This window comes from Chiloscyllium plagiosum, unplaced genomic scaffold (assembly GCF_037043375.1).
Source record: "Chiloscyllium plagiosum isolate Xiang-an unplaced genomic scaffold, Cpla_swu_hap1 HiC_scaffold_51, whole genome shotgun sequence".
In the NCBI taxonomy this organism is placed as follows: Eukaryota; Metazoa; Chordata; class Chondrichthyes; order Orectolobiformes; family Hemiscylliidae; genus Chiloscyllium; species Chiloscyllium plagiosum.
In genome coordinates, this window is record NW_028270189.1 from 30267975 (window position 1) to 30282244 (window position 14270).

At 41.2% G+C, this 14270-nt stretch overlaps 1 gene segment (V, D, J or C); it reads right to left on the reverse strand.

Moving 5' to 3' along the window:
• Positions 1 to 2484: 2484 nt before the first annotated feature.
• On the reverse strand, positions 2485 to 12855 carry LOC148135129 (Ig heavy chain C region, membrane-bound form-like). The segment is given in 6 exon segments: positions 2485 to 2945; positions 3085 to 3212; positions 6046 to 6375; positions 6831 to 7139; positions 9158 to 9469; positions 12538 to 12855. Coding segments are annotated over 6 exon segments (1308 nt in total).
• Between the last annotated feature and the right edge of the window lie 1415 nt (positions 12856 to 14270).

Here is a 14270-nt window from a genome sequence, read left to right on the forward strand (position 1 = left end):
ATCTTTAACATTATCTCCCAAGGTTATCTCATTTTCCTTTCTTGCCCTCCTCATTTCCCTCTTTACAATGTCCCTGCACCCCTTGTACTCTTCGGGATTCACTTGATCTCATTTCTCTATATCTAATATACGATTCATTCTTAATCTGAACCAGAGCCTCAATATCTTTATTCCTCCAGTGTTCCCTCCTCTTACCAGCCTTATCTTCACACTAACAGGAACATCACGCCTCCGAACTCTTGTTATCTCACTTCTGAAAGCCTCACTCTTGCCGGCCGTCCCTTGAGCTGCAAACAGTCTACTCCAATCAACTCTTGAATGTTTTTGTCTCATCCTATCAAAATTTGCCCTCGTCCAATTAAGAACTTTAACTTATATATAATGCCAATCCTTTCCATAAATATTTTACAACTAATCGAATTATGACCCCGGCCCCAAAAAGCTCCTCTACTAACCATTCAGTCACTTGCCCTCCCTTATAACACAAGAGTAGGTCAGGTTTGCTCCTTCTGTGATAGTTACATCTGCATATTAATGAAGAAAATTGACTTTAGCACTTACCAAATTCCTCACCATCCAAGCTCTTAAGACCATGGCTGTCCCACTTTATGTTTGGAAGGTTGAAATTTGCTATTATTACAATCCTATTATTTTAACGTATAAATAAGATCTTTCGACATATTTGCTACTCAATTTCACTCTGACTACTGGGGGGACTATTACAATCGCATCAAAGTAATCATGCTTTTCTTATTTCTGAGTTCCATCCACACAGCTTCACTAGACCATCCCTCAGAAATCCCTTGTGTTAGAACAGTAGTAATGTTTCACCACAAGAAAAATTGACTCCAATCTCCTTTTAGCTCTTCCTACTTCTGCCGTACCTTTGATGATGCGAGGGGCTTTGAACATAAATTATTCACCTTACTGGTGATGGTTAGTAGCTGAAAATAAAAATACTATTGGTGACTTGGGTGATGGGAAATAAAAGGTTACATTGTGTGGAAGGAAAATTCTGGATAGAAACAAGAATTTTAAAAAACGAACTCCATTCAGTGTTTGGAGTCCTTGTTGGTTCAACCTGTGCTTTGGTCTATAATGCAAAATTACAGAAAAATATTAAAGCAATTTAAAATAAAATGTTAGGATATTGGAAGAACAGCTAAGTGCTTCAAAGCTTGACAGACGGCTTGTGGGAAAGGACATGGAAAGCAACAGGGTTTCCAGAACTTCTCATCTCTGCCTTCCCTGATCGAAATCAACCTGTGATTTATAATTGTTGAGGATTGTTATTCATTAATATCGGTGTGTCAGATAGATCTCAGTCTCAGGGAGGGGTGACCTGCTTCTTTGTTTTGTGATGAACTCAGGGGAATATACAATAGTAAGGGGGTAAACGCAAAGGGGTGCAGGAGCAGAGGATCCCCCGTGTGTATGTGCACAAATCAGGGAATGTACCATGACACATGGACAGAAGAGCAAATAAACCCGACTTCATCACCCTACGCTGTAGAGAACAAACACACAGCAATTATGTTAAACTGAAATAAAACAGTCTCTTGTCTCACCTGGAATGTTGCATCTAGTTTCAGGTGCCACGTTTTTGAAAAAAATGCAAAGTTATGAGATTGGGTGCGTGACTGATTCACAACACTATTCCCGGGATGATACACCTCACCAACGCTGAGAAATTGGGACTGTTCTCCTCTGCTGATAGTTTCCAGACTCTGTGACCAGTTTCTGTGATTGGTTCCCAATTCCGTCTTGCGTCATATAGATCTTAATGGCTGAATATTTCAGGTACTCATGAGCTGTGCCTTGCCTGATCACAGCGACCTCTGATTTATTATTTTTGAGGGTTGCTGTTCAGTAATATCCCTGTATCAGACAGATCTCAGTCTCATTCCCTGGGATTTGACAGGTGTGGTGTGTCAAGTAGATCCCAGAAATTGTTTTCCATGAGATTTATGTGTGAGAAAAACTCCAGTTTTGAGAATCTGCCCTTGGATTGTGCACGTGTTGTGTCTGAAAACCTGACTGAACGTTGACTTTTTTGGCTGATGAATGTTTCGTTGGGCGCTTTAGGTGGCGATTTCTGCATTACTAACCCAGGCTGCCCTGACATTGGAGTACTTTTAGTTTAGACAGTATAGAGTAAACTTTCAAACTCCGTTGTCTGCTTTTTTTCGGCTTCTGGTGGAACCTATAAAATTATCATGAGGTGACCCGAGGCCGTGACCCTTGGTGCATAAGTGGAAATGTTCTCTCATCATTCTGCCCCTGGAGTGTTCCATCAGGCATATCGTATGAAAGATGTATTTACATTAGTGGGCTGCATGGTAGAGCAGCATTAAACTAAATGACTGGATAAAATATAATCAAACAGAACACGTGAAAGTATTTGGTTGGGAAAGGAGTAGGATGTGGGTAAATGTATTATGACTGACTGGCCTTGAAGAAAGAATTAAGCAAACTCAAGATTAGTGCATATTCATTCGAGATTTATTAACCATTTCAGAAAGCATTTTTATCCAAAAGATTGATGTAAAAGCTAACAGAAGTGAATATAATGGCTGGATGCCACATTGAGACGAGAACACATGCGCTGTGAGCTGGGAATTTTCTGTACATCAGTAACAGTCACAAGAAAGGGAATACAAAGGCTCATCAGAAAGGGTAGGCAACCATTCTGAGTAAGGAACAAATAAAAACAAAACAAACGGGCTTCAAACAACTGGGAAGCTACAAATTCTTCCAACCACAACCATCTCAAAGATATCAAAGTAAAAAGGAAAATCCATCAATAATTGTCTCAGTTACACGCTGATAAACTGAAGTCATCTCACTGTTAGAGTCAGCAACAGGACAGATTGGAGATTGGGAATTCAGAGACCTTGATAAGCAGATCAGGAAAATCAAAGGGGTCCACAACTCATTCACTTAACCTGGAAAAGAGAGAGAAAGCAATGACGCAGATGTTTATGATCAGGGACTTTCAGATTTAATGTTTATTCAATGTCACACTTCGAGATTTCACACAACATATTGGGCTGATTGGCGTGAGAAAGATGTGATTATTCTCACCTTCACCAGAGTGACGGCAGCGCTGTAGAAAATACTCAGGAAGAACAAGGTGATGAACGTGGAAGCAGTTGTCCAGATGTTGCTGTTATCATCCTCATAGTCTTCAATCCAAGTGCGATCTATTGAATCTATGAATATAAAGCCGAGAGGACGCATTTAGATTGTTTATTGATCCAGATCGATCTATCTGCATCCAAGTCATGTAATTGGAGACCATTACATCTTCATAAAGCAGTCAGGGATTTCTCAAGTGTGACTCTTATCTGTATCTATTCGTGCATTATTGACTCAGCAAGAAATTACAAATACTAAGTGCACATGTTCTTTCTTCATTGTCCATGTCAGAACGTTTTAAATTGATTTTCTTTTCATCTATTATTTAAGGATATTATTATTTGAAGAATGCTTATTACGAATGATGATTTTAATTATATCATTATATTTTAAATATAGGCTGTGACAGCACTTTAGTTGAAAATTGTGGCCAGCACTGAATAAAAGTTCAAATGTGATTCTCATCTTTTGTATTGGTGACCAATTGCTTGGCAAATCATGCATATAAGTGACATCACAGTCAGGACATTGCTTCATATTTTTGTTTGAAGGATCTGTACATTTAGGAATAAGTTTTTGTACGTGTGTCCCTTAATTTATTTGATCTACTGCTTGGTGTGTTTGGTTTCCCTTTAATGTTTGTGTATGTGGTTATGAGAGTCTCTTACTTCACTCTAGCCCATGTTGGAGTCTGTGCATCAATAAACATATTCCTGTTCCTTTACTGCTGGTGTGCTCATGTGTTTGTGCACCTTAATTTTGGTCTTTTCACATTGTGTAAGATCATCATGCTAATATGCCACTTCGTTGTTGCCTATGCTTATCTTGCAATGTCTTTGTGAGTGTTCACTTTTCATTAGTGCTATCTAAAACGTGTGCTTCTGTGCCTGTTTCAGATCCTACCTACACTGGGTTATTTTCATGTTTATGCTTAATAAATGTTAGCATGCAATGTTATGTTTTGATGTATGTTTATATTTATATGATGATGATTGCTTGTGTGGCAATCTTTCCCAAACCATCTCCTGATCAGCTTGTTTGTACTATTGTTTGTGGATGCTTGCTGATCCTTGTGCCCATTATCCTTATTTAATAAACGCCCCTCTATTTGTTCATCTATGCACTTGTGTGTCTGCATGTGAGACTCTGAATTTGTGTGTGCGTGTGATATTGTATACATGCTGATCAATGTGGTTTAAAAATAACTAATTAAGCTGCCTCTGTCATCGTATGTTTGTGATTCTGAAAATGGGAAAATAATGATATTAATGTTGATCTCTGTGCACTTACGTGCCTGTGTGAGTTGACATGTGGGAGGACATTTTTCAGATTTTGTATCTGTGTGTTCATGTGTGTATGTCTGTACGCATTGTGCTGGATGAATGTATATGTATTCATGCCCATTTGTGTGTTACCGTGTGTCGATGTTTCTCATGGTTATGTGTGAGTACTCCTGTTCATTTGTGCAAATGATTTTCTTTCGGTGTATGTGAGTTTTTGTATGAGCTTAGGTGAGTGTTCAAGTACCACTTGCATGTGTGGCTCTGTGTGAGTATGCATGTGTGACATCTTATCTATATGCACATTTGAGTGTGCACATAAATATGTGTCTTTAGGTGAGAGCCCGTATATGTGTCATTCCGTGTGTATTTGCGATCATCTCTCTGTATCTGTTCTTATACCAGACTGCAATTTTTATTATTCTAATTTATTGTTCTAATTTTAATGCATTGCCCATAATTAGATTTTGACCTTGGTGTTGCAGGAAACATTTCCCATCGTTGTGCAGTGATAAGCGTTTTATGAGCAACTCCTCTGTTGCAGTGATAGAACTTCTGTCTCTGAGAGAAAAGGCGTGTGTTCAAATCCCCACTGTCCCAGAGATAACATTTCTGAATATGTTTATGAGAAAATGTCTACTTGTGTTCTGTATGTGAAACAAAATGATATCAGGTATTCGAATACCAGAATTGATCCCATGTGTTCCAGAAAACAGAGACAAAACTATGGAATTCAAACTGGGACGATGCAAACACCAGTTTCGGATTATGGGAATCAATGTTAATCATTTGTTAACAGAGCCAAGCGTGTCTAACATGCTTCAAAGGTATTGTTTTGCATGGAAATGTTAAATCTTTGGACAGTAAGCAAGAAGTTGACTGTCCCTGTTAGCAACTGGGTTACATTACAGAGGACATGCACCATGAAACCTCTGCACAGGGAGCAAGAGGACAGACCATTCATCGTTCCCCTCCCCTCTGCTCCACAACAACTTATCTGTTGATTCTCTTTGGTGTGAAAGTGAAGATACATTCTGTCAACTCATGCGCTGGCGCAAGATCCCTGGCAGTTCCCCAGAAACAAAGGTTACATTCAAACTGTTCTGCACTTTTTACGATTGGTATGTTCCAATCAAATTTAATTTTAAAGTGTCTTAAATTTACATTTCCAATTGGTGCAATTTGGCAGTTTAAAACTGACATGAAGTTTGTAAGAATGTCCAATCGGGGGAATCAAAAACACCAAGTTCAAAACTCCTGCCCTACCCTTGACATAAAATGGACATTGTCAGATTGTGTCACAGAGAGATTTAGGATGGATAAGGTACTTGGTGGAATCCTGCAATGAGTGAGCTTTACTCTGTCTCTGACCCAGGGTGTATCTGAGCAGAGAACATTAACTGCACAAGACACTTGTTACAGACCTGTTAATAGTACACTTTAACTACACAGATGGAATGTAAGTCAGAGTGGGAAACAACTAATTCAGTATTTAACTCACAACTGGAGGAAAAAAAAAACACTTCATTACTTCTGTTGAATTATTAAATGCAACTTTGAGATTTTTATTGACATGAATTAACAGTGTCCATCAGTGCAAGTGAAATGTTTACAAAACTCGGTTTACCGCTGGATTTATCGACTGTTCTGTTGATGATCTTCAATGGAATCGCTTCATGTCCCACCACACAGGAGTAAGAAGCACCGCTGGCCCACTCCTCCGCTGTAATGGATAACAGGCTGTAGATGAAGAAGGAAGTGTTGTCGCTCTCCGCCATCACCTCGGTGTTCTTGTAGTTACTGGGATTCACCGGCTTGTCATTGTTTGTCCACTTGACGAAGATCTCTCGGGGGGAGAAACCTCTCACTAAACAGGTGAGGGAGAGAAACCTCTGAGCGGAGATTTCTTCTGTTGGTGGCAGGAGGACCGACACTGATGGCTCCAGCGGATTAATCACTGCAGAATATTTGAGACAAATATAAATCAATCAAAAAAATCCTGAACCAATATCACAATTTCACTAAATATTAAAATACGCCATGTTTAATTTGGGATTTATTTAATTTCGTTTTCTAAAGGAGCAGAATGGTACACATACTGTTCATTAAAAAAAGGAAAGTTTAATGTGAATGTTGCCTCCATGTTTCCAGCCCACAACGAGGACATTCTGTCCATTTGTCATTGCTGATGGTGGCGTCCCATCCCAGGCTTCTTCCCACCTTATCTGATTTAATCAGAATACAATATCCTTTGGTCCATCTTTTTCTTAATCAGCTACTTAGCTATCCTGCCTTCAGATGCATCATTAATGCTCCTAACGGTGTTTGCTCATTACCAATCAAAGCCTGTCATTGATGTAACTGGATCTGGATTACACGTGGGATCCTTTGTGCTTTAATCTCACCGCTCACCTTTCTCCTTGTGGATGGAGTCTCTCAGCGGAGTCGGTAGATTCTGATGGTACACCACACATTCAAAAGTAACCCCACTCAGCCAGGCTTCAGTAGAAATGTCTAATTTGCTGATCACGCTGTCGGGATTCTGTCCAGGCTGCTCAGCAATCTCTGATTTCAGATTCCTCTTTTCTTGTTTCCAGGTCACATTGACTCCAGAAGGACGATTGGACACAACGCAGGTTAACGTCACCGTCGCCTCCAGTAAGACTTGTTCTACTGGCGGTGGGAGGATTTTAACGGTGTTAGGGTGGCACTCGGTATCTTCTATGAAACAAAAATCAAAGTCAATGAAAATGCCCCTTTCTGATACAAACAGCCAATCTTCAGATTACTCCTTCACAGGGTGAAGACACCACCTTCAAAATGGCAACTCCAACTATTGCTGAAACGATGCTTACTATTGTTGATGTATTTTGATCTGTGAAACATTTGTGATTACCTATAACATACCCTGTGTAATTATTCCGAAAGAACACTGGCTTTGTAACAAGTGAAACCTGTGAAAAAAGTAAAATCATCGAAGATACCATCATGTAACCCATGGAATTACCTTTCTTTCGGAGTTTGTCTCTCACTTAAGACCATCCATTGATACTTGTGACAAGAGTAATCTGAATATAATGAGTTCGTTTCCATGTTCATAACCTTTAGGTACAAGTGCTGCTGGTCACACTGACTGCCAAATCACATCCCAAATTTTGGACAGATTATAATAAATAATTATTATTATTCTCTTTGCAGAGTTCTAAAGTGTTACAGGAGCAGTGAACAGCCATGGAAATTCTGTTCATTATATTTAACATGATTAAAAATACTTTGCGTTATTGGTGTGATGTCATTCTCTAATTTATGTCATTGTTCCTCGTGGGCTGTGTTTGGAATAGATCTGAAAACAAGACATTGAGTACAGCATTGGATATCGAGAAGGACACCCATCTCCTTAAGTCTTTCCCTCCATTCAGTTAGTTCATAATTGGTCTGTACTTTCACTTTATTTACCAAGCTGCATTTTTTAATTTCTTCATAGAGCAGGAGAGAAAAAAAAACAAACAAAAGCGTCTTAAATTAATCTACAAACGCGATGGAAATGTCACTAATTTTATAGACATCCACTACTCACTGTGTAAACATCGCCACCGCAAACCAGGCTAAATCAGCCTGTCTCGAGTTCCTAGTTCATTCATCCCTATTGTAGCATTCCCACCAGAATTTATTCTCCTGCCTCATCCACTAATTACAGAGAGCATCTTAAAGAATCTCAGTGAGATTACGTTTATCCCAGTTCATCAAATGTGATAGCCACTTGGTCTGTGGTCTGATCCCATAAATGAAGTTAAAGAGCTCAGTACCAGATAAAAATCGATGTCGTACAATGTCCAATAAACAGGTAATTCCTGAGCAGGGAATGAAGCATTGAACGCATTTTTGATTTATTTTCAAGTAAGGGTCACTGCATATTTTAACAACGTCAATTTGATAGAGGATCAGAATAAGGCTGTTCGGCTAATCCAGAGTTTAGATCAGAATGATGCTGGAAAAGCACAGCAGGTCAGGCAGCATCCGACGAGCAGGAAAATCGAGATTTCGGACTAAAGCCATTCTCCTGCCTTCTCCCCATACTAAACAAGAGCTGATCTATCTCTGGCTTGAATACACACAATGGCCTTGCCTCCACAGCCCTCTGCAGCAACATGTTCCACAGACTCATCACCCTCTGGCTGAAGAAATTCCTCCCCATCTCAGTTCTAAACGGTGCCCCTTTGACCCTGAGACTGTGCCTTTGGGTCCTAGTCTCGCCTACCAGTCAAAGCATCTATTCCACATTCACTCGACCTCAGTCTCTCAGTATTTTCTATGTTTCAATCACATTTGTTCGGCACAACATCGTGGGCCGAAGGGCCTGTTCTGTGCTGTATTGTTCTATGTTCTATGTTCTATCTCTCCAATATCCCCCCTCTACCCCCAAACTTACCCTTGAAGCGGCTACCAGGCAAGTATTCAGCACTCTGAATGCCTCTCCCAGCATGGTCAGGCAACAAACTATTTAACAAAGCTCACTGTCTATATATCTATCTTCAACAGAGAGGAAACATGCTTTTCTGACTTGCCAAAAGGTTGAATTATGAGCAATGCTAATGTAACACTCAAACTGAAATGAGATACGTGGCATGTTGGGAAACGAGAAGCTGTACCGTGCTGTTTACTACGCCTGATAAATTAGTGTGTTTGATTCACGTCAGAGTTCAGAGTGATTTGTAGCTCTCTCAGTCTGTGTCTCTTACCCTGGAGTGCGGTGATGTTTTTACTTTGAGTGTTCTCTCCATGAGTGACCTGGCAGGTATAGACCGCACTGTTGTACCATTCACCATAAGGGACCATCAGCCGACTCGTCACCGAGAAGTTCCCGTTCGCCTCACACACGGGAGACGTGAAGAAGCCAGAATCCAAGCGTCGGCCATTTTTCAACCAACTCACGGAGATTGACTTCGGACGGAACTCGATGATTGAACAGACGACGGTTGCAAACTTGCTGCTTGCGATGTCTTCACTGGAGCTCACAGTTAGGAGAAGAGTTGGTGGGAGAATGTCTGGACCTTCAGGAAACACATCGCATACATTATCCGACGAATTTCATAACAAATACAATCAGTTCTCATATATCAAGGTTTCTTGTGGTTAATGGATACAGGAATCATAATTGTGCAGAGTGCTGGAGAAGCTGGGATCCACACAGAAAGATCAGCAGGACAATGTGAAAGGCTAAAATTATAGGACACTGCAAGTGAGTCAAAGAGGTCTAGAAACTATAGGCCGGTTAAATCAGAAGGGAGATAGCAACATTGGATGGTATTCGTTTTAATGACAGAGTCTGATGAACAAGGCAGACGAATTACTGGCATAAATGAAGATATGATGCCGTTGCTATTACGGAGACATATTGAGAGCCGGGCAGGAGTGGCTATTCAATATTCCAGGATTTAGTGCCTTCAGGCGAGACAGGGAAAGACAGAAAATGATGGGGGCGGGGGTGTGCGGTACAGAATGTTGTTTCTGTTGCAATTCTGACAAGAGTATTTTAGGCTGTAAAGAGAAATCAAATCATGGATATCTCCTTGAACAAAGGCAAATGGACAGTACTTCAAAACCAAAACACAGCAAACATAACTATTGGGAGAGCACGATAGACCTTATTGTTGGTCCAAAAGACCAAGTGCAAATACATGGGCAAATTTCAGAGACATGTAAATTAAATAGGGGAATGAGAAAAGAGGTTTTTCACTTCCTCTGCATAGGCTTGGATATTCATTTTGTCAAAAATTTAGAGGGAGCACAATTCTGAAAATGCCCCCAGGAGAATATTTGAACAAAGTATGTGTTTAATACAGAGAATTTTAATCCAGACCTTGCAAGAGAGGGGTGAACCGGAACTTAACTTTAGGGAATGAAGTCGACCCAGTGGGTAAAACACCAATGGTGGAGCACTTTGCAGACAGTGATGGTAAATCAGTTGGATTTCAGATTGTACTGCAAAGGAATAGAAATTGGCCCAAAATTCTGAAAAGGGAAGGACAGTTTTAGTAAGATCAGGTAATGACTTGACCAGAGTGGACTGGAAGCTGACACTTCTTGGTAAATCTGAGTCAGAGCAGTGTGACACATTTAAGAAAGAGATAGGAAAATCCCAGGAAGCCAATGCGTGGCACCAAGAATGCAGCGGGCTCTGGACACCAAAGGGCATGGAGGGGGAGATAAAGAGAAACAAGGGAGGCTTCCGGTCTATACTGAAATCTCAAAACAATAGAAACTAATATGGAGTACAGAACGTGCAAGGGGGAGTTTGAAAGACAAAGGAATTAGAAGAGCAAAAGGGACCATGAGAAAATAATAGCAGTCAAAATAAAGGAAAATATTTTTAAAAGTTACAGGCTCATTCATAATAAAAGAATTATTCGGGAAACAGTAATGCCCATTAAGTGTTATTATTGGAGTGGAGCCGGAGGATTAGTTTGTGGTCAAAACGAATGTGTTGTGTCAGTGTTCACTAGTAATAGTGACAATGTGGGGACAGAAATCATGGAGGGGTGTTGTGATGTACTTTCAGAAATTAGGACACATGACGTGATGTTCTGTGTTGTCTTGCTGAATGAAAAGTGGTTATATTTCCAGGGCAGATGAAAAGTATACCAAGCGGTTGAGCGATGCAAAGGATGAAATAGTTGGGTTGCTGACAATAATTTAGAATTCCTGTCGGGCCACAGCAGTTGTGCCAAGTGAGTGTAGATCAGCTAACGTTGCACTGTTATGCAGGACGAAAGAAGGGATAAATAATGAAAACACAGATCTGTCAAGCTCGTCTCAGTGGTAAGGAAACTATTGAGAAGTGAAATTAGTCTTCATTTGGAAGATAAATCAACAATTTTTAACACGGTTTTATTGAGAGGAAGTCATGTGTAACAATTTGATAGTAGTTTTCATAGAGATAACTCGATGTCCAGATGATAGCAATAATCAGAGCCAATGGGATCCGAGTTAATTTGACAGATTGGATCTAGAACTGGCTGAGTGATGGGAGCAGGGGATAATAGTCATCGGGTGTCTGCGTGACTGTTAATCTATGTCTCCTGGTGTTCTGTAGGGATTGGTGTTGATTTCCGTGCTATTTCACTTACATACCAATGATTGAGACTCAAATTTAGGAGGATTAACCAGTGAATTCACAGATGAAATGAAAACTGTCATGTTGGTAAGTCATGAGCATAGTGGCTTTAGATTGCAGGAGGATATAAAAGGGTTAGTTGTATGTGAAGAGAAAAGTTGCAAATGGAAATTATTCTGAATAAATGTAAGGTGATGTAATTCGGCAGAAGAATCTGTGAGGTATGACGTTTTGAATGGTGGAACCCTGGAAAGGCCTGAGGATCTTTGGTGCATGTACCCACCGATCCCCTATAGTACTGTGTCGTCTGGATAAAGGGGCTAAGAAGGTGGTTGGATATTTGCTTTTATTAGCCTAGACATTGACAATGAAGAGTGGTGAGATGATACTGGAACTTAATAAAACACTGGTTAGGCCATACTGAAGCGTTGTGTGCATGTTATGGAAGGAATGTGATTACACTGAAGGCAGTATTGATGAGATTTGCCAGGGTCTTGCCTGGGTTGGAGGGTTTTAGTTATGAAACTAGTTTAGATAGACAGGGGTTTTCCTTGGAGCAGAGGAGAATTAGGAAGAAGATTATCATAATGTCTAGAATTATTTTAGGCATAGACAGGGTAAACTGGATGAAACCTTTCCCCTTGATGGAGAGATCAATGCCTCAGGGGCACAGGGTGAAGGTAAGGCCAGGAGGTTCCAAGTGGATCTCAGGGGAAAACAAAATCAAACAGAGGGTGGTGTTAGCCTGGAGCTCAGCACCTATAAGTCATGTAGAGACTGAGCCCCTCATTATAAGTATGAAGTATCCTTGCAAGGGCAAGTCACACAAGGCTGGCACATGAGACTGGAATAGTTAGGTGGCTGTTATTGATAGGCGTGAATTGGGTGGATCAAAGGGCCTTTTTCCTGTGCTGTATAAGGTGAGTCTGTGAAAACGGTTATAAATAATGCCTTATTCATGTTAATCACAGATGATCTGTTTATCTCAGTTCCTACAACACGTACCTGGACATGGCATTTCTTTGCTCTTGTGTGTCCCGCTGTGTTGGACCTCACAGGAGATTTTGCTGGGGCAATCTACCGCTGACCCGGGCAGGGTTAACTGGCTGCTCAGGGTGTAGGTTCCCTTCTTGTTTCTCACTGATGGGTAAGTCTTCAATCCAGTCGTGATTAGCTCCCCACCTTTCTTCCAGGTTACCTTGGTGACGTCAGGGGAATAGTCCATCGCCAAACAACCAAAGATCACAGAACCGGTGTTGTGCTCCTGACAGGAGGAGACCAGGCCATAAAGCGTGGGGGGAGACGGCGTCTCTACAATAGAATGACCAATTGAGCATGTTAGTTTCTGTAAATTTGACCTTATCAGTTACTCAAATGTATCCTCAGCTGTAAACGTTTGCCAGTATGCTCCCGCTGAAGTCGACAGCATAACTGGGGTTTATTTTTGTTTCCTACCAGTTGCTGATCATGATCATTGGTTCCCTCTTTAGAAACATGTCCTCGACCTTGACCATTGCCATATAGTTTAGGAAGAAGAACATCCTGGTCCCACCCCAGTAACTGTTTGAAGATCTCACCAACTGACACTTTCACTGGATTGCTGTGAAGAGCAGAGACGTTTCACAAAATACAAACCAAGGAAATGCAGATTCATCGAAATTCTACAGTGTTTGCAAACAGGCCATTTGGCCCAACAAGTCCACACCCACCCTCTGAAAAGTAACGCATCCAGACCCATTCCCCTACCCTATTATGCTACAGTTAACCCTGACTAATGCACCTAACCTCCCAATCACTGAACACAACATTTGCAATTCCCCCACCTTGCACATCTTTGGACTGTGGGAGGAAACGCACACAGACATGGGGAGAAAGTGCCAACTCCACACAGACAGTTACCCGAGGCTGGAATGGAACCCGAGTCCCTAGCACTGTGAGGCAGCAGCACTAACCACAGAACCAGCGTGCTGCCCCACGAGGTGCCGTGCTGCTGGAAATACCCAACAGCTGGCAGTACCCCAGGAGAGAAGTCAGAGTGAATCATAGAACATAGAACATTACAGCGCAGTACAGGCCCTTCGGCCCTAGATGTTGCGCTGCTCTGTCATACTAATCTGAAGCCCATCCCACCTGCACTATCCCATGTACGTCCATATGTTAGCCCAATGACGACTTAAATGTACTTAAACTTGGCGAATCTACTACTGTTGCAGGCAAAGCATTCCATACCCTTATTACTCAATGAGTAAAGAAACTACCTCTGACATCTGTCTTCTACCTATCTCCCCTCACTTTAAAGTTGTGTCCCCTCGTGTTTGCCGTCCCCATACTTGGAAATCAGGTCCAGTGAGCCTTCCTCACTTATCAATGCAAGGCAGAATGTTCTCTCTGGGAGGAATGTCACTGCAGCAGCAGCACAGGCAGGAGCTGAGCACTGGGATGGGGAGGATGGCTGTCACGGCTGAACTCATGCCAATTGTCTGGAAGTTGAAACATCTCATTTACAATTATCTGAATTCTGGAGGCCTCTGAAAAATGGAGGACTATTAAGGTTCAGAGACTTTGGAGTGTTACAGCTGAGTATTTACGTAAATATGATTTGAGAAATGAACAAGTAATCTTTAACTTTAATAACTATCAAACTGACACACAGTTCACCACCAAACCTCATGTCTCAGACTAACCACTGCACTTACTCTGTCTAGACCTAAATTCCCACTCACATTGACAAACCCTAC